General features: G+C 38.7%; 1 protein-coding gene across 1 annotated transcript in view; it reads right to left on the minus strand.

Moving 5' to 3' along the window:
* Positions 1–20935, minus strand: part of LOC123512739 (protein KIAA0100-like) — an 83923-nt gene that overhangs the window by 5172 nt on the left and 57816 nt on the right. Inside the window, 14 exon segments of the mRNA XM_045269308.1 lie at positions 31–132; positions 1612–1824; positions 2562–2668; positions 8077–8169; positions 9145–9238; positions 12102–12249; positions 13489–13595; positions 14278–14400; positions 16249–16366; positions 17215–17372; positions 18237–18431; positions 18689–18840; positions 19458–19667; positions 20700–20802. Of these exon segments, the coding sequence (XP_045125243.1) occupies positions 31–132; positions 1612–1824; positions 2562–2668; positions 8077–8169; positions 9145–9238; positions 12102–12249; positions 13489–13595; positions 14278–14400; positions 16249–16366; positions 17215–17372; positions 18237–18431; positions 18689–18840; positions 19458–19667; positions 20700–20802 (1923 nt within the window).

The raw sequence follows: 20935 nt of genomic DNA on the forward strand, positions 1-20935 counted from the left end.
AAACTACCACAGTCTTGCATGAAAACTTACCATCAACTTGTTCCCAAGAAGCAGCCTTGCCTTCTCCTCCTCGTTGGGCGCGGCAGCATCGTCAGACTTCATGTGTGCTATCTTCAGCTTGTGTCTGATGGCCTGCAGCGGAATAAAAGCCGGGAAAACACAGAGTTACAAGCAGGGGACTGGCAACTAAGTGGGCCTTTTTTTTTCTATGTTGCCCTTGTCCAGTTTTCCTCTCTTATATAAAGAAAAAAAAGAAAAAAAAAAGACTCTGAAGAGGTGGAGGGATTGGTGTGATGGGTGGAGCACATCATCTTGACCCTTCAGTATCATGACGTGTTTCCATATTCATTCTGGTGACTAGTTGGTGATTTTATACACCTTCAAAAACCTATGTGGGGGATTAAAATAGTGAAGACTGTGGCCATTAATCTTCTGACCTCCATAGACCCTTCCTAATGACAATAAAATGGTTTAATGGTACACAAATCTCATGGTAAAAATGCATCCCAGTACTGAAAGGGTTAAAATATTGAGGACTGTGGCCATTAATCTTCTGACCTCCATAGACCCTTCGCAATGACAATAAAATGGTTTAATGGTACACAAATCTCATGGTAAAAATGCATCCCAGTACTGAAAGGGTTAAAATATTGAGGACTGTGGCCATTAATCTTCTGACCTCCATAGACCCTTCCTAATGACAATAAAATGGTTTAATGGTACACAAATCTCATGGTAAAAATGCATCCCAGTACTGAAAGGGTTAAAATATTGAGGACTGTGGCCATTAATCTTCTGACCTCCATAGACCCTTCGCAATGACAATAAAATGGTCTTATCGTATGTCAATCTTAATGTGAAAATGTGTCTCATTACTGAAGGAGTTAATATTTCACCTTGTCAACTCTTCTCTAACTGACTGTCTTACTGCCTTCAGCCTCTCCTTCATCACTGTACTGTTACATCTCTGACTTTCTTCTATTATTCTTACACTAACTGCTCCTATTCATCTCTTCCCTGCTAAACTCTGGAACTCTCTGCCTGCTTCTTGTATTCCCTCATTTCTCTGCAGGAAGATCTTACAACATGCATCCTCAAATTCTCTGTTACTTTTTTTAACATTTCCACAGACCAACACCTCGGTAAGCCTTTTTTCTACCCCTATTCTGTTGTGCTACCCTCGACCAGTACCCATGAAACAACAAATAAAATAATGGATACAATATTTCAAACATCTTTTTTCCTCAACCATAGACTTTTAACACAGTCTCTTCTAGTTCTCAGCGTTAGAATATCCCTCCTTTACCCCATAAACTCCCATGAAAACCCCAAATTGTATACAAGGGACAAAAAATTAACACAAGACAACAGAATATCCCACCTTTACCCCATAAGCTCCCATGAAAACCCCAAATTGTACACAAAAGGGCAAAAAATTAACACGAGCCAATAGAATATCTGTCTTTTAGTCCATAAACTCACATGAAAATTCCAAATTGAATATAAAAAGACAAAAAATTAACATGAGGCAAAAGAATATAAATATATCTCTAGTCCATAAACTCCCACGAAAACCCACAAAGAAGTTACACAAGCCAAGGCATTGAGCACCTGGGAGACGAGGGCAGTTTTAGAGTCTTGCTTGATGGCCATGAGAAAGTCGAGCCAGGTCCAGGTGACATTGTGGTACTCCAGGGTAGGGATGACCAGCCTCACCATAGTCACATCCTCCAGGTTCTTCTCCTTCTTGCCCTTGTAGCTCAACTTGACGGGCAGCTCCGGGATCTTGATGTACACAAAGAGCTTGTTCTGCTCGGCGCGTTGCTGTGAGGGAGACATGTGGGGTGAGAGAATGAAGGAAGAACAGAGGTAAGACTGCAGGAAAGGACAGTGAAAGAGAACATAAAGAACACTGCGAGGACATGATCACAGACAAACATAGTGAAAATGACAGTGAAAGAATTAACAAACTAGGAACATACAAGGAAGGACAGTGATAAATAAGAACACAGACACAGTAATAAATAAGAACACAGACACAGTGATAAACAAAAACACAGACAGTGATAAACAAGAACACAGACAAAAAGTGAAAGATAAGAACAGTGAAAGACAAAACAAGAACACAAGGAAGAATAGTAAAAGACAAAAAGGCAAACAGTGAAAGAGTGAAAGATAAGAACATAAGAAACAAGTGAAAAACAAGAACACAAGCAAAAAAAAAGACAAGAACAAAGAAACAGTGAAAAGCAAGAACACAAGGAAAGAATGGTGAAAGAAGGACAAGAACATGAACAAACATGAACAGACAAACGGTGAAAGAGAAGAATGCAGGAAAGGACACTGAAAGACAAACACACACACACACACATTTTTTTAGGTCATTTAGGCAAACGTGTCAGCTTGGGGCCAATCCTTAGCTGGGGTTGAAGAGAAAGCACCGCCAATCGCACCAAGTAACTGCCGTGGGTCAGGATCAAACTTGCACTGACCATTTTACCACAGAGCAACCCCTCCCCCACCTTTTTCACACACACACACACACACACACACACGCATACCTTCATAATCTCCACATCATCCTTATCTTGAAGTGAGACGTAGAAGTTTGATTCCTTGTGCGACTTCCTCATGGATGCTTGCTTCTTGCTGCCCCGAGTGCTGGTGTCTGCCAAGTGAAGAAGATAAAAAGTAATAAGATAAAGATGAAGAAAAATCTGGTGTGGTGCACTTTGAATTTTAAAAACGAACTCATCTAGATGTAATGAGTAATAATAATGCTTGTGTCAGTGGAATAAAAATAAATTACAAAAATAAATATAATAAAAATGAAGGAAAACAGGTGTGGTATACAAAAAAATGAAGAAAACAGATGTAGATTTTGTACTTAGAAAAAAAAAAAAAAAAACTGATATAAATCCAATGAGTAATAGTAAAACTTGTGTCTGTGAATTAAAAGAAAAAGATAGAAATAATAAACAAGATAAAAATAAAGGAAAACAGGTGTGGTATACAAAAAAATGAAGAAATAGGTGTGGTTTTGTACTTAAAAAAAACAAACAAACTTATATAGCTCCATTGAGTAATAGTAAAGCTTGTGGCTGTGAAATACAAAAGATAGAAGTAATAAACAAGATAAAAATGAAGAAAACCTGGTGTACTGTGCCTAAAAGTGAAGAAAACAGGTGTAGTATATTTTGAACTTTAAAAAAAAAAACTTATCAACATCTAATGAGCAATAATAATGTTTGTGTTTGTGGAATAAAGCTAAAAATAAATAAATAAATGAAAATAAAGAAATGAAAATGAAGAAAACAGATATATACTGATAAAAAAAATCTAATGAGTGATAAGTAATGTTTGTTTTGACTGAATGAAAAGATAAATTAAAAATAATGAATAAAAGAAAAAAAAAAAAGGAAGAAGAATAGACACAATAGTAGAATATGAAGGAAATAGAATACAAATAAAAGGTGAAGTGAGAAACAAGAGGAACAGAAGCAAACAAGAATAAGGAAAAGAGGAAAAATGATGCAAGAAAACAACTACAGGAGAAAAAAAGAGAAGAGGAAGGAAAATAAGAAAAAAAATAAGGAAGGAAAAGAACAGAAAGTGTAAAATAAACCAATTAGAAGGAGAAAAGGAGGAAAAGAAGAGGGAAAATGAAGAAGGAAAAGAAATACAGGAGAAAAAGAGAAAAGGATGGAAAATAAGAAAAAAATAGGGAAGATAAAGGACAGAAAGGGTAAAATAAATAAAGAATAAGAATAAGAAAAGGAAGAAAGGAAGAGGGAAAATGAAGGAAAATAAATACAGGAGAAAAAGAGAATGGGAAGATAAATAAGAAAAATCAGGAGGAGAAACAACATAAGGAGCAAAATAAACAAAGAAGACAAAGATAAAGGAGGAAAGAAAGAAGGAAAATGAAGGAGGAAAAGAAATGCAAGAGAAAAAAGAGAAAAATTGCTGAAGGAAAAGAAATGTAGGTGAAAGAAAGAGAAAGAGAAGATAAATAAGAAAAATAAGGAAGGGAAACAACAGAGAAAATAAAAATAAAACAAACAAGAAGGAGGAAAAGAGAGGAAAATGATGAAGGAAAAGAAATACAGGAGATAAAAACAAAAGTGATGATAAATAAGAAAAATAAAAAAGGGAAGGGATAGAAAGAAGACAAAGAAAAATAAGAAAAGAAAGAGGAAATAATGATGCAATAAAAGAAATGCAGAAGGAAAAAAGGGAAGATAAACAAGAAAAATAAAGGAAAGGATAGAAAGAGTAATATAAACAAAGATGAAGAAAAAGGAGAAAAGAAAGAGGAAATATGCAGGAAGAGAAATGCAAAAGAAAGAAAAGAAAAAGGGATGGAAAAAAAGAAGGTAGCGTAAAACAAACAAAACAATAATAAAGAAAAACATAAAAAAAGAACATAAGGAAAAACGATACGAAGATAAAGATAAAAGATAAATTACTAAAAAAAAAAAAAAAAAAAAAAAAAAAAAAAAAGATATCGATAGGAAATTTGAATATGTTTACATGTCATTTATACCTGTGTGTGTGTGTATTTACCTAATTGTATTTACCTAATTGTAACATACGGAAAAGAGCTATGCTCGTGTTGTCCCGTCTCCATATCTATTAATGTCCAGCTTTTTCTTAAAATCATGAATATTCCTTGCGTTGACCACTTCCACGTCTAAACTATTCCATGCTTCCACCCTTCTATGAGGAAGCTATATTTTTCACATCTCTCCTATAAGTGGCCATTTTAGTTTTTCCCATGCCCTCTCGACATTCTTCCATTCCACATACACAGATCTTCCCTATCCATTTTTCCATGCCAATCATCACTCTGTATATTGCTATCAGGTCTCCCCTTTCTCTTCTGTTTTCCAGGGTTGGAAGTTGCATTCTTTTCAGTCTGTCTTCATAAGTCAAATCTCTTAAGTCAGGCACCATTTTGTTGCAGCCCTCTGTACTTTCTCTAGTTTCCTTATGTGTTTCTTTAAGTTCGGAGCCCACTGTATTGTTGCATATTCAAGCCTCGGTCTTATCATTGCAGTAATTATTTTCTTCATCATTTCTTCATCTAGATATACGAACGCCACTCTTATGTTCCTCAATAAGTTCAATACTTCTCCAATTATTTTGTTTATATGTCTCTCTGGCGATAGGTCATTGGTAATTGTCACCCCAAGGTCTTTTTCTTCATGACTGGTTTTATGTCTTCATTTCCTATCTTGTACATACTCCTGATTCTTCTTTCACTCTTGCCAAACTCTATTTTCTTGCATTTTGTCGTGTTGAACTCCATTTGCCATGTACAGCTCCATTTCCATATTCTGTCCAAGTCTTCCTGGAGTAGTTCGCAATCTTTGTCACATCTCACTTTTCTTAACAATTTTGCATCGTCTGCAAATAGGCTCACATAACTGGACACCCCATCCACCATGTCATTTATGTAGACTGCGAACATTACTGGTGCCAACACTGATCCCTGTGGAACTCCACTCTCCACCAATCCCCATTCTGATGGTCTGTCCTTAATTATTGTTCTCATTTCTCTTCCTACCAAAAGTCTTCCATCCATTTTAGTAAACTGCCATGCACTCCTCCTACCATTTCAAGTTTCCAGATCAGTCTCTGGTGTGGTACCTTATCAAAGGCCTTTTTTAAATCCAGATATATTCCATCAGCCCAACCATCTCTTTCCTGTATTACATCTATCACCCTCGAATAGTAACATATCAGGTTTGTCGTGCATGAACGCCCTTTCCTAAAACCAAATTGACACTCACAAAGTATGTCATTTTCTCCAAGAAGTCTGTCCATCTATTCTTCACCACCCTCTCACACATCTTAGCTACCACACTTGTAAGTGACACTGGTCTATAGTTCAATGGGTCTCTCTTGTTACCTGATTTATAGATTGGGACAATGTTAGCTCTTTTCCAGTCTTGGGGCACTACACCTTCCCTTAATGAGGCATCAATTACTTCACAAACTTTTTCTGCCAATTGCTCCCTGCATTCTCTTAAAATCCATCCTGATACCCCATCAGGTCCCACAGCTTTTCTCACTTCTAAACTCCCCATCATGTTCTTGATCTCCTCCACAGTTACTTGAAACTCCTTCATAATCCCTTTCTGTTCCATTACCAGTGGTTTGTCAAAAGCAGTCTCCTTTGTGAATACCTTCCGAAAGCATCCATTCATAGCCTCTGCCATTTCCTGGGATCTTCACTGCATACTCCATTTACTTCTAAACTTTCAATACTTTCTCTATTTTTGATGTTGTTGTTCACATGTCTGTAAAAAGCCTTGGTTGGTCTTTACATTTATCAATTATATCCTTTTCTTGTTTCTTTCTTTCTTCTCTTCTAATCAACACATATTCATTTCTTGCTCTTTTGTAACTTTCCCACTGCTTAATCCGTCTTTTCCTTCTCCACCTCTTCCATGCATCCTCTTTTCTTGTTCTAGCCTTTTCACATCTATCGTTAAACCAGTCCTGCTTTCCAACTTCTCTATGTTGTCTTATTGGTACAAATTTTTCTCACCTTCTTTGTATATTTTTATAAATTCCTTCCACTTTTCATTTGCTCCTTAGCACTCTTGAATTTCATCCAATTTGTCTCTTGAAAGAATTTCTTTAGGTTTCCAAAATCTGTCTTGGCATAATTCCATCTTCCCACTTTATATTCTTCATTTCTTCTAGATTTCTCTTCATCTATCACCTTGAACTCCAAAACTGCATGATCACTCTTTGCTAAAGGGCACTCCACCCTCATCTCCTCAATGACCATTGGCTCTGTACTAAAGACCAAGTCCAGTCTTGACGATGCTCCCTCTCCTCCAAACCTAGTATCTTCTTTGACCCACTGAGTTAACACATTTTCCATTGCCAGTGTCAATAGTGTATTTCCCCATGTTGTCTCTGATCCTTCCATTGACCAGTCCTCCCAACACACCTCTTTACAATTAAAATCTCCCATCATTATAGTTCGTTCACAGCCACCCAACATTTCTTCCAGACATGTTCCTGTATCACTTATCATTTCTTCATATTCCTGTACTGACCATGCATTTGTCTTAGGTGGTACGTACACCACTATGTAGTGCCTCTTTTTTCCTTCATTAGTTTCTGCTCTGATCTTTAGCACTTCTGCCTTTCCCATACCTTTTTTCACTTGATCCACCTTTATATCTTTTTTAACCAGCAACATCACTCCTCCTCCCATCTTACCTACTCTATTTCTTTTCCAAACATTATATTTCCTTCTCCAACCATCATCAGGTCTTCTCCCTCTCTCAGTTTTGTTTCAGTAAGACCCACAATATCTGGGTTCTTGTCCCTCAAGTAATCGTTGAGTTCTAAAATCCCGATATCACTCCATTTATGTTGGAATACATTACATTTCGCTCATATGTAAGTTTCTTTAGTCCTTTCTTGCTGTACTTTTCTGGGTTATGAACCACTTCCTCAGTCTCATATCCAAGATTCTCCAGAAAAACTCTTTCTTCTCTCTTCTGTCCTCTCTTCATTTTTTTCAAAGCCTCCTTTCTCAACTCATTTAACATTTCTCTTTCCTTTTCACCGAGATCTCTTCTCAACCAAATCTTCCTTGTTGTTTCCTGCTGGGCTAGCCTCCATGACTTCTCCACCAATTCATCTACATCCTTTTGTGACTTAAGTTTGATTCTTATTGGCCTCATACCTTCTCTTGTGAACTTTCCAATTCTATGGAAGTCCTCTATTTCTTGTACTAGGTCTTTTCCTCCTCCTGCACCACATTAATGATATTATTTATCACCTTTTTTATGTTTTCCTCTCTCTCCATTTTACTCGGTGTCTTATCCTCCTCCACACCAAATATCACCACACATCTCTTTTTGTCTACAGTTTCCCTCACCAATGTCTCATTTGACTTAATAACCTTCACCACTTTCTCAGCTATCTTCTCTTCTATGATCTGTTGATCTATAATTTCAGCAAGGCCCAAAGGGTTGTGTGTGTTCTGTGTGTGTGTGTGTGTGTGTGTGTGTGTGTGTGTGATTCACCACCCCTGAACACACTTACTGGTGCCAACTTCCCTGCCCGACAGCTCCTCCTCAGTGGCATTGTCCGGGAAACAAAACTTCATCATTGTCTTGAAAAACTGGTACGTCAGAGCTGATGGGAGACAAAGAGAGGAGTTAGGAGCATAATAATAGATGCCGGTGTGTCAGGGCTGAGGGAAGACAAAGAGAGGAGTTAGGAGCATAATAATAGATGCCGGTGTGTCAGGGCTGAGGGAAGACAAAGAGGGGAGTTGGGAGCATAATAATAGAAGAAGCTGGTGTGTTAGGGCTGAGGGGAGAAAAAGAAGAAGGGAGTTAGGAGCATAACAATATAGGGAGGTGGTGTGTCAAGGCTGAGGGGAGACAAAGAGGGGGAGTTAGGAGCATAATAATATAACTGGTGTGTCAGGGCTGAGGGGAAATAAAGAGGGGAGACATTGATGGCTAAATAATGGCATGATGTTAAAAAAAATGTCTGTTTTAATTGAACATTTTGAGGGAAGATAATTACTGTTGACACATGAAGAGTATTGGGTGGGGTGGGGTTGATGGGGGAAGATGATGGTGGGGAGACAAGAGAGATGGAGGAAGACATGAGTGGGGAGACAAAAGAGGAAGATGAAGGTGGAGAGACAGAAGAGGTGGAGGAAGATGAGGATAGCTAGACAAAGAGGGGAGTTAAGAACACAATATAACTGGTATGTCAGTGCTGAAGGGAAATAAAAGTGGAGTTGACCCCTTCAGTACCATGACGCATTAACATATTCATTCTGGCAACTATTTGGTGATTTTATACACCTTCAGAAACTTATGTGGGGATTAAAATAGTGAAGATTGCTACCATTAATCTTCTGACCTCCATAGACCCTTCCTAATGTCAATAAAATAATCTAATTGTACCCATATCTCAAGGTAAAAATGTGTCCCAATACCAAACGGATTAAAATAGTGACAACTGCTGCCATTAATCTTCTGATCTCTAATCGTACACAAATCTCAAAGTAAAAATGTGTCCCAGTAGTGAAGAGGTTAGGAGTGTAATGACATAAGGCTGGAGAGAGGGACAGGAAGGCCAGACTTGACTCACCAATGTTTAGCGGCACAACGTTGATCTCAAAGTGTTCAATGATGGAGATGCCGCCACACGGAGGCTTCTCACGGCAGTAGATTCGTAGCGTCCTCTGAAATTAATTAAACTTTTTGTCAGCTCATCCCTGACTAAAAAGGAATAAAAAAAAAAATTAAATAAATAAATAAATAAATAAATAAATAAATAAAAGTCTTATCAATCTCCCCTTCAAACATCATTCAGCCTTTTCAGTACCATGACACATTTTCATATCCATTCTGGTGACTATTTGGTGATTTCATACAGCTTCAGAAACTCATGTGGGGATTAGAATAGTGAAGACTGTAGCTATTAATCTTTTGACCTTCATAAACCCTTCCTAATGTCAATAAAATTATGAAATCATACACAAAACTCAAAGTAAAAAGTACTGAAGGGGTTAAAAAAGGCTTTCCAGATCTGTAATATATCAAAGGACTTTACAAAACCAAGCAAAGTCTAATCACTCATCCCTTCAAACTTCACTAACTAAATGGAGCATCTCAAAAAGCCATTCTAGATCACTAACATAACAAAATAAATATTGTAAAACCCAGTAAGTCATAAAATTTTCTCTTGAAAAAAAAAAAAAAAAAAAAAATCACTAATAAAACATTAAAAGAAGTCCTTCTAACCACTAATGTAACACACCACACTAAACACAAACAAAACCTTATCAATCTTCCCTAAAAAAATATATAAATAAAATAAATAAATAAATAAATAAATAAATCATGAACTAAACAAAACATAAAAAAGGCCTTCTGCACACTGAAAACCAAGTGAGTCTCATCAACCTTCCCTTCAAACATCTCCACTGACTCAACAAACACACTCTAGACCACCAGGTAGATGCAGCACACTAAAAAACAAGTAAGTCTTACCAATCCTTCCCTTCAAACATCATTAACTCAACAAACACACTAAAAAAGACATTCTGAACCACTAATGTAACGCAGCACACTAAAAACCAGTGAATCTTATCAATCTTTCCCTTCAAACACCACCACCAACACATTTTGACACAGCACACTAAAATCCAAATCTTACTAACTTCTCCTTCAAACAACAGCACTAACTCCACAAACACACTGTAGAATACCATTTTGACACACCACACTAAAATCCAACTAAATCTTACCAACTTCTTCAAACAACTCCACTAACTCCACAAACACACTCTAGACCACCATTTTGACACAACACACCAAAATGCAGCTAAATCTTACCAACTTCTCCTTCAAACAACAGCAATAAATCAACAAACACATTCTACACCTTTTCACCCTCAAATTAAAAAAGTTGAAGTTCAAATTAAAAAAGATGAAGTTCAAATTAAAAAAGATGAAGTAAAATAAAGATGGGGATAAATTGTATTTGAAAGAGAAGTCTGAAGACGCCTTTTGTATGTCTTTTATTATTCCTTGGCCTTTCCATTTTGTAAAATACAAATCTACACATAGACTGATCTACAGTATGTATACTTTGTTTTTGTTTTGTTGTTGTTGTTGAGGTGAAAAAGAGCACTTAACTATAGAAGGTTACAAAATGACGTCACACTTGGCATACCTTAAACCCAAGGAGGCTAAAGTATATGTTCTTTAGCCTCCTTGCTTAAACCAGTGATTCCCTAAGTGTGTGCCGCAGCACACTACTGTATATAGTGTGCCGCCATTGTCTCCTTGATGTGCCGCGAAAATTATATCATTTTGCTAGTTATCGAGGATTTCTCACATTGACCGCCAAAGATAACACTTGTATGTACTATATATATATATATATATATATATATATATATATATATATATATATATATATATATATATATATATATATATATATATGTATATATCACAGGGCAGGTGTGCTGCCAAAATATTAATTGCTTTTTAGTGTGCCGTCATACTAAATAGTTTGAAAACCACTACCTTAAACCAACCTTTCATACTTTACGTATTTTTTCCATTTTGCCTCTTCAAATTTCTTGGAAGCTAATTGGCTGGATGCTAGAGCCAAAGTATGAGCCAGAATTTTCATCACATTATAAAGTTCATAGATTATACAGTATGTGTTTTGTCAACCTTGCATTGTCAGTCAACTTCACAGTTTAAATCAATCTCAAAGTGTCAATCAAGCTCATAATGTTTGCCAGTCTCAAAGTGTCAATCAGGTTTAAGCAATTAATATTTTGGCAGCACACCTGCCCTGTGATATATATATATATATATATATATATATATATATATATATATATATATATATATATATATATATATATATATATATATATATACAAGTGTTATCTTTGGCGGTCAATGAGAAATCGATAACTAGCAAAATTATATAATTTTCGGCACACCAAGGAGACAATGGCGGCACACTATATACAGTAGTCGCGGCACACTTAGGGAATCACTGGAGACAAGGAGGCTAAAGAACATATACTTTAGCCTCCTTGGGTTTAAGGTATGCCAAGTGTGACGTCATTTTGTAACCTTCTATAGTGTATTGTCATGGTAAGAGTTAAGTGCTCTTTTTCACCTCAACAACAACAACAAAACAAAAATAAAGTATACATACTGTAGATCAGTCTATGTGTAGATTTGTATTTTACAAAATGGAACGGCCAAGGAATAATAAAAGACATACAAAAGGCGTCTTCAGACTTCTCTTTCAAATACAATTTATCCCCATCTTTATTTTACTTCATCTTTTTTAATTTGAACTTCATCTTTTTTAATTTGAACTTCAACTTTTTTAATTTGAACTTCAACTTTTTTAATTTGAATTTCATCTTTTTTTTATTTAAGGTTCATCTTTTTTAATTTGAGGGTGAAAAGGTGAAGACCACCAGTTTGACACAGCACACTAAAAGCCAAGTAAGTGTGAAGAGTGTGCACTGTGAGACAAGACAAGACAAGGCCATCGCGTCCCACCTGGCGATCCACGGGCATGTTGGCCTGGAGCTCTGAGGGCATGAGCACCTCCTGGTAGGGCTGGTTAGGGAGAAGGTTCCTCATGGTAATGTAGCCCAACTCCAGCAGGTGCTCCCCACTGTCATCAGCATTGGTCTTCTTGGTGTACCTGCCACAGAGGGAAACATGCAACAACACAACACAGTTTATTTTTAGCTTGAAAAAAGAGCAACAGGGCATTACGATTTCAAGAGGTGCGTTTCTTCTCTTCATTTAGTTTGACATACTTTAATTTTGGCTTGATAAAGGAGTAATGTAGCAATAAAGACATGTTTCTCCTCTTAGTTCAGTTTAGCTACCTTAATTTTACATTGACAAAGGCAGTAATGAGGCAACAGTATTTCAAGAGGTGTGTTTTTCCTCATAATTCAGTTTAGCTACACATACTTTGATATTACATTGACATAGGAAGTAATACGAGGTGTGTTTCTCCTCTTAATTTAATTCATGAAGTTCAATTTTGGCTTGATAAAAGAGTAATGAGGCAACAGTATTTCAAGAGGCATGTATGAGGCAACAGGATTTCAAGAGGTGTGTATAAGCGAACAGTATTTAGAAGCATGTGTGAGGCATTTGGATTTCAAGAGGCATGTAAGAGGCAACAAGATTTAGAGGTATGTGTGAGGCAACAGTATTTCAAGAGGCGTGTTTCTACTCTTAGTTTAGTTTAGCTACCTTAGCATTGGCTTGATAAAAGAGTAAAAGGGCATTAGGATTTCAAGAGGCATTTATGAGGATTAGGATGTATTATGCATGTATGAGGCAACAGTATTTCAAGAGGCATGTATGAGGCAACAGTATTTCATAAGGCATATGTGAGACTACAGTATTTTAACTCCTTCAGTACCATGACGCATTTTCATATTTATTCTGATTACTATTAGGTGATTTTATACAGCTTCAGAAACTCATGTGGGGATTAAAATAGTGATGATTCTAGATCATTAACCTTCTGACCTCCATAGACCCTCCCTAATGTCAATAAAATCATCTAATCACACTCAAACTCATGGTAAAAGATGCATCCCAGTATTGAAGGGGTTAAGAGACATGCATGAGGCAACAGTATTTCAAGAGGCAGATTTCTCCTCTTAATTTAGCCTAGCAAGTTCAATTTTACATTAGCAAAGGAAGTAATGAGGCTATAGGATCTTAATAAAGTAGATAAATAAAAAAAAAAGTAAATTGTCACAAAAAATTATAACACAAAGAAAGTAAATAAAAAGAAGAATAGACAAATAAAAAAAGTAAATTACCCCCCCCAAAAAAAAAGGCAAAAAAAAGAATAAATAAATAAATAAATAAATAAATAAAATTAAATTAAATTAAAAAATCGATCATCACTCACAGGAAGTTTGAGAGCATAAGGTCAGCGATGCCCAGCTGTCCATCGGCCTCGGTCAGCCGCCACTGTGCCTTGCGGAAGTACACCTCATTCATGCGGATCACCTTCATCTGTGTGCAGAGAGAGAGAGAGAGAGAGAGAGAGAGAGAGAGAGAGAGAGAGAGAGAGAGAGAGAGAGAGAGAGAGAGAGAGAGAGAGAGAGAGAGAGAGAGAGAGAGAGAGAGAGAGAGAGAGAGAGAGGTTATTATTGTTGTTGTTGTTATTTGGTCTATCTTTGTATTCTTTCCTTGGTTAATTTTTATTTTGTTTTTGTCATTGTGTTGTTTTTTTATTAGATTTTTTGTTGCTGTTGTTGTTGCATGCACATACATACAAATAAACTGCTTACTATCATTATTATTCTTTTCTTTCTTCACACACACACACACACACACACACACACACACACACACACACGCCCGGTAGCTCAGTGGTTAGAGTGCTGGCTTCACAAGCCAGAGAACCGGGGTTCGATTCCCCGGCCGGGTGGAGATATTTGGGTGTGTCTCCTTTCACGTGTAGCCCTTGTTCACCTTAGCAGTGAGTAGGTACAGGATGTAAATCGAGGAGTTGTGACCTTGTTGTCCCGGTGTGTGGTGTGTGCCTGGTCTCAGGCCTATCCGAAAATTGGAAATAATGAGCTCTGAGCTCGTTTCGTAGGGTAACGTCTGGCTGTCTCGTCAGAGACTGCAGCAGATCAAACAGTGAAACACACACACACACACACACACACACACACACACACACACACACCTGCTTGTCGCCCCCCACAGCCGTCAGTTTGTGGTTGGCGGACAGCTGAGTCTCGTTGTAGCAGTGGATGCGAAGAGCCAGCTCCTCACTGAGGCTGTTCACTTGCTCCTTACAACTGGACACCTGTGGAAAGGCTGACTGTCACACCCAACATTTGCCGAACCACTGAGAGGGTAAAGAAGAGAGTGAAATTGAAATGTTGACTGAACCACTGACAGGATAAACAGAGAAAGATCCAATTGTTTACTGAAGCACTAACTAGGTAAACAGAGAGTGAAGTTGAAATGTTTACTGAAGCACTGAATTGGTGAAGAAGCGAGTGAAATTGAAATGTTTACTGAAGCACTAAGATGGTAAAGAAGAGAGTGAAATTGAATTGTTTACTGAAGCCCTGAAATGGTAAAGAGAGTGAAATTGAAATGTTTACTGAACCACTGACAGGATAAACAGGGAGTGAGATCCGATAGTTTACTGAAGCACTGAGAAGATAAAGAAGAAAGTGAGACGGAAAGAGGTTATTTTGTTTAACTTGTTGAACTCCTTCAGTGCTGGGATGCATTTATCTTCATTTTTGGGTGTGATTAGTCAACTTTATTGACATTCAGAAGGTTGTTTGGAGGTCAGATGATTAATGGCCACAGTCTTCACTATTCTAATCCCCCACACAAGTTTCTGAAGCTGTACATCATCCCCAAATAGTAAGCAGAATGAATATGAAAATGTGCCATGGTACTGAAGGGGTTAAATGAAGATAGTAAAAAGAAAAGGGGCCAATTGTTTACTGATGCACTGAGAAGGTAAACAGAGCATGAGATGGAAAAAAGACTATAATATTCTTTACTTGCTTGAATGAAAATACTAAAAGGAAAAGAGACAATTGTCTACTGAAGCACTGGCAGGGTAAACAGAAAATGAGATCCAATTGTTTACTGAAGCACTGACAAGGTAAACAGTGTGAGATCCAATTGTTTACTGAAGCACTGACAAGGTAAACAGAGAATGAGATCCAATTGTTTACTGAAGCACTGGCAAGGTAAACAGAGAGTGAGATGAGACAAAGGACTACATTTTCTTTTGTTTGAATGAAGACACTAGAAAGAAAATGGATGTTATGGTTTACTGGCGATATGAAAAGAAAATAAGGAGGAAAAGAACTTGTTGCGTGAATGAAGTGAAAGAAAAGTGAGTAAAAAATTAAAAGGACTGATTATCTTATTATTATCTTTTTTTTTCCTTGTTGCTTGAGTGAAGTGACGGAAAGGAAAGGAAAGAGTAAAAGAATATCACGAGTTCTTGACTTGATATGGAAAGAACAGAAAATAAGAAGAAAATGATTTGTTGTGTGAATAAAGTGAAGGAAAAAAAGAGGAAAAAGTAGGAGTGAAAAAGGATAAATAGATAAATAAATAAATAAAAAAAAAAAAAAACACACACACACACACACACACACACACACACACACACAGTGTGGACCCCTCATAAAAAGAAACACATAAGAAAATTGGAGGCTACAAAAATGGCTACAAGAATGGTCCCAGAACTTGAAGGGATGACATATGAGGAGAGACTAAAGGCTATGGATCTACCAACCTTGGAACAAAGAAGGGAGAGAGGAGACCTGATACAAGTCTATAAATTGATCAACGGAATGGACCAAGTGGATAATGAGAAACTGATCTTGAGAGAAGAATATGACATCCGAAGCACAAGATCGCATAGTAAAAGGCTGAGAAAGGGAAGATGTCTGAGAGATATTAAAAAATATAGTTTCCCACAGAGATGTATTGAGACGTGGAAAAGTTTAGATGAAGAAGTAGTGTCTGCAACGAGTGTGCACACTTTTAAAGTAAGATTGGATAAGTGTAGATATGGAGACGGGGCCACACGAGCATAAAGCCCAGGCCCTGTAAAACTACAACTAGGTAAATACACACACACACACACAATATATATATATATCAGTCCACTCACTTGTTCTTCCAGCTCCTTCTTCTCCATCCTCCTCTGTACATTGTTGGGGTCCTTGTCCAGTTGCCTCTGCACCAAGTACACCTCCTTCTCCAGACTCCGTAGCTGTGACAAGTGGTACCTGCACACACACACACACACACACACACAAGACACTACTGTTACTCTCGATTTTTGGTTCTTGTTACTTAATTGAGTACCTCCACACACACACAAACAAGATGCTACAGTTACTCTTGAATTTTTGTTATTTCACTGGGTACCTTCACACACACAAAGACACTAATGTTACTCTTCACACACAGAGATGCTACAGTTGATCTTCATTTTCTGTTGCTTAATTGAGTACCTTCACACACAAATAAAGGTGCTATAGTTACTCTTGTTTCTTGTGGTCTAACTGGCTACCCTCACACACATAAACGCTTATGTTACTTTTCACTTCACACGCACACAAGGATGCTACAGCCAGTCTTCACACACAAATGAAGGAGCTAAGATTACTTTTCCTTCTTGTGGTCTAACTGGTTACCTTCACACACACACAAAGGATGCTACAGCTGGTCTTGAGTTTGTGTTGCTTCACTGGGTACCTTCACACACACATGACGATAGTTACTCCTGTTTTTGCTGCTTTTTTACAGTTCTGCCTTTCCCTCTCTCTGTCACTTGTCCTCTCCCTCTCTCTTGTCTCTCTCTCTCTCTCTCTCTCTCTCTCTCTCTCTCTCTCTCTCTCTCTCTCTCTCTCTCTCTCTCTCTCTCTCTCTCTCTGTCCTCTCCTTCCCTCTCTCTGTCACTTGTCCTCTCTCCTCTCTCTCTCTCTCTCCTCTCTCTCTCTCTCTCTCTCTGTCAGCTATCCCTCTCCTTCTCCCTCTCTCTGTCACCTGTCCCTCTCCTTCCCTCTCTACGTCACTTACCCTCTCTCTCTCTCTCTCTCTCTCTCTCTCTCTCTCTCTCTCTCTCTCTCACCTGACTTGGTTCTGCAGGCGGATGATGGGTTTGCGTTGGTCTTCACATGAGTAGAGCTGCAGTTGGAACCTCATCCTGGCCACAGCTTCCATGGCCTCTTTCTTCTTGGGGTCCACATACAGCAGCAGGTTGTTCAGGATGTCCACCACCATGTTATACTGTGGACCAATGCAGGAGTCGTGTGGTGAGAATTAAAATGCACGCACACAAGCACGCACACACAAATACACATACACACACACACAAATCCAGATAAATTCAACACAACAAAGACCTCAGTAACACAATTAGCCTCTTCAGTACCAGGATGCGTTCTCATATTCATTCCAGTTACTATTTGGCAATTTTATACAGCATCAGAAAAGTATGTTGGGATTAGAATAATGAAGCCTCTAGCCATTAATCTTCTGACCTCCATAGATGTTTTCCAATGCAAATGAAATTGTCTAATCATACCCAGAAATCAAGGTAAAAATGCGTCTCAGTACTGAAGTGGTTAAGATCTCAACAACTTATGGAACAGACTAATAATAGCAATGACACAACACACAGCCAGTACTCGACCAAGAATAGTAAATATAAATAAATAAATAGTAAGACCTGAGCACATACACACACACACACACACACACACACACACACACACACACACACACACACACACACACACACACGATTTCTACATTACCAAAGGAAGATCAACACAATTAAAAGGAGTACAGGTCTTTATCACCTGCACACACACACAAGATCTCTACATTATTAAGTCCAGATCATCACAATTAAAAAAGAGTACAAGTCTTCATCACTTACACACACACACAAGATTTCTACAGTAACAAGTCTAGCTCAACACAATTAAAGGGAGTAAAAGTTTAGATCAACACAATTAAAGGGAGTAAGTACAAGTCTTTATCATCTGCACATACACAAGATTTCTACATCATAAGGGTGAGATCAACACTATTCAAGGGAGTACAGGTCTAGATCAACACTATAAAAGCAGCACAACTCTGTATCACCTGCAGGGAGTTGGTACTGGCACACAGGTCCTCATGGGCAAGAGTGAAGGTGTCCACAGCCTCCACGTTGCGGTTCCACAGTTCATCCTCCGGCAAGGGCGCCTGCATATCCTCCATCATCGACATGTCAAGGTCCGTTTCACCGTATGACACGTAGAAGAAGCTACAGTTGCAGCGGGACACAATGCGTTGAAGCTGAGGGTGGACCAAGGGAAGTTTGCAAGACATTGACTCAAATTCTGGGTAAACTTTTGCACTGGAGCTGAGGGTGGCACAAGCAAGGGAAGTGTACAAGAAGACAAGTACTCTAATCCTGATGAAACCTTTGTGCTGGCTAAACCTTTATGATGGAGCTGAAGGTGGCAGAGCAATGGAAGTTTGTAACAAGACACTATCTCAAATTCTGGGAAAATTCTGCACTAAAGCTCTCTCTCTCTCTCTCTCTCTCTCACCTGCAGTTCGTCATCCCCCTCGTCCATGGTGCCAACAGTCTGGGACACCACACCACCCACCGACTGGCCGCTGCCCACAATGTCTGTTATCTCGTTGATCACCTGAGCATCCTTCTCCATTATGTTCTCCATTGTCAGCCACATAATGTTGTCTGCCGGGGAAAAGGTGGTGGTGGTGGTGGAGGTATTAATAGTAGTAGTTTATTCACCTAAATCATTATTAGTATCTAAAAATTCTCTGTAATGACTACTACTACTACTACTACTACTACTACCATCACTACCAAATTATAGATAAATAAGAGTACATATAACACACACACACACACACACACACACACACACACACACACACACACACACACACACACACATCACCACACCCACAAACATACACACACTAAGTAAATACTAGGTAAACACACACACACACACACACACACACACACACACACACACACACACACACACCGTAGTGTAGTGGTTAGCACACTCAACTCACAATCGAGAGGGCCAGGTTCGAGTCCCGGTGCGGCGAGGCAAATGGGCAAGCCTCTTAATGTGTGGGGTGTGTTCACCTAGCAGTAAATAGGTATGGGATGTAACTCGAGGGATTGTGGCCTCGCTTTCCCGGTGTGTGGAGTGTGTTGTGGTCTCAGTCCTACCCAAAGATCAGTCTATGAACTCTGAGCTCGCTCCGTAATGGGGAAGACTGGCTGGGTGACCAGGAGGTGACCGAAGTGAATTACACACACACACACACACTCACCCATCTGCGTTTCCTTGTCCCCAGCGCTGACTGTGGCATAATATTGCATGCACTGGAGGGAGCCCACCCAGGTTGTCTTGGTGACGAGCGAGTGGTCCTGCCAGACTGGTCGGTGAATCTGCTGGTGAATCTGTGACTTGGCTGCACTCAGAATCACGTAGCCTTGTGATTCACACCCCTTCAGCAGCACCTGACTGTCCACCAGCTCAACTGTGTGGGTAAAAGTACAGGTTTGTCTTTGGAGAAGGTTTGTTAGTGTTCAAACTCTCTCTCTCTCTCTCTCTCTCTCTCTCTCTCTCTCTCTCTTACCATGACTGTTTCCTAAGGCCATAGAGATGTTTAGTTGGGTTTTTAAAGAGTGTTTTTCCTATTGATAATGCAGAAATCTTGTTAATCTGTCACTAAAACCATAAAAAAGCTGTGTCCCTCCATCTAATCTATTGTCATGACTGTTTTTCAAGGCTGAAGATGATTCGAGTGTTTGTCCTGTTGATAATATAGAATTCTTGTTAATCTGTCACTAGAACCATAAAAACACCATTAAAAAACCTGTGTCACTTCAACTAGAGCCTATTGTGTTTTCCAAGGCCACAGAGACCTTTAATTGTGTTCTTAAGAATGTTTCTCCTGTTGATAATGTGGAAATAATGTTAATCTGTCACTAGAGCCATAAAATACCACTAAAAAACTTGTGTCACTTCAACTAGAGCCTTGTGAATGTAGTAGAAGTGCAGCCAGACAGGAGTGAGTGAGTGAGTGAGTGAGTGAGTGAGTGAGTGAGTGAGTGAGTGAGTGAGTGAGTGAATGAGTGAGTGAGTGAGTGAGTGAATGAGTGAGTGAGTGAGTGAGTGAGTGAGTGAGTGAGTGAGTGAGTGAATGAATGAATGAATGAATGAATGAATGAATGAATGAGTGAGTGAGTGAAGAGTAAGTGAGTGAGAGAGTAAAGAGTAAGTGAGTGAGTGAGTGAGTGAAGAGTAAGTGAGTGAGTGAAGAGTGAATGAGTGAATGAATGAATGAGTGAGTGAGTGAAAAGTGAATGAATGAATGAATGAATGAATGAATGAATGAATGGGTACTACAAGACAATGAGGTACACTTTTCTTTCACCTCCCGGCCAGTCTTCTACACATAATACTCTGAAGGAAGCTGGTGAATGAGTGAGTGAGTGAGTGAGTGAGTGAGTGAGTGAGTGAGTGAGTGAGAGAGTGAGTGAGTGAGTGCTAAAGACGCAGCACTCACTGAGCCAGCGCCGATGAATAACGTCATCCTTGGTGCAGGCCTTGAGTCCGTGCAGCACCTGGTCTCGCTCTATCTCCTTGGAGCAGTCCTCGCTGTACGCCACCTAAGGGACACAGCCATGAATACACACAGCCACACAGACACAGCCATGGGGAAACACACAGCCATAGATAAAGACATGGATAGACACAGACAGATAGACACACAGCCACATAGATAAAGCCATGGGGAAACAC

Source organism: Portunus trituberculatus, chromosome 34 (assembly GCF_017591435.1).
Source record: "Portunus trituberculatus isolate SZX2019 chromosome 34, ASM1759143v1, whole genome shotgun sequence".
Taxonomy (NCBI): Eukaryota; Metazoa; Arthropoda; class Malacostraca; order Decapoda; family Portunidae; genus Portunus; species Portunus trituberculatus.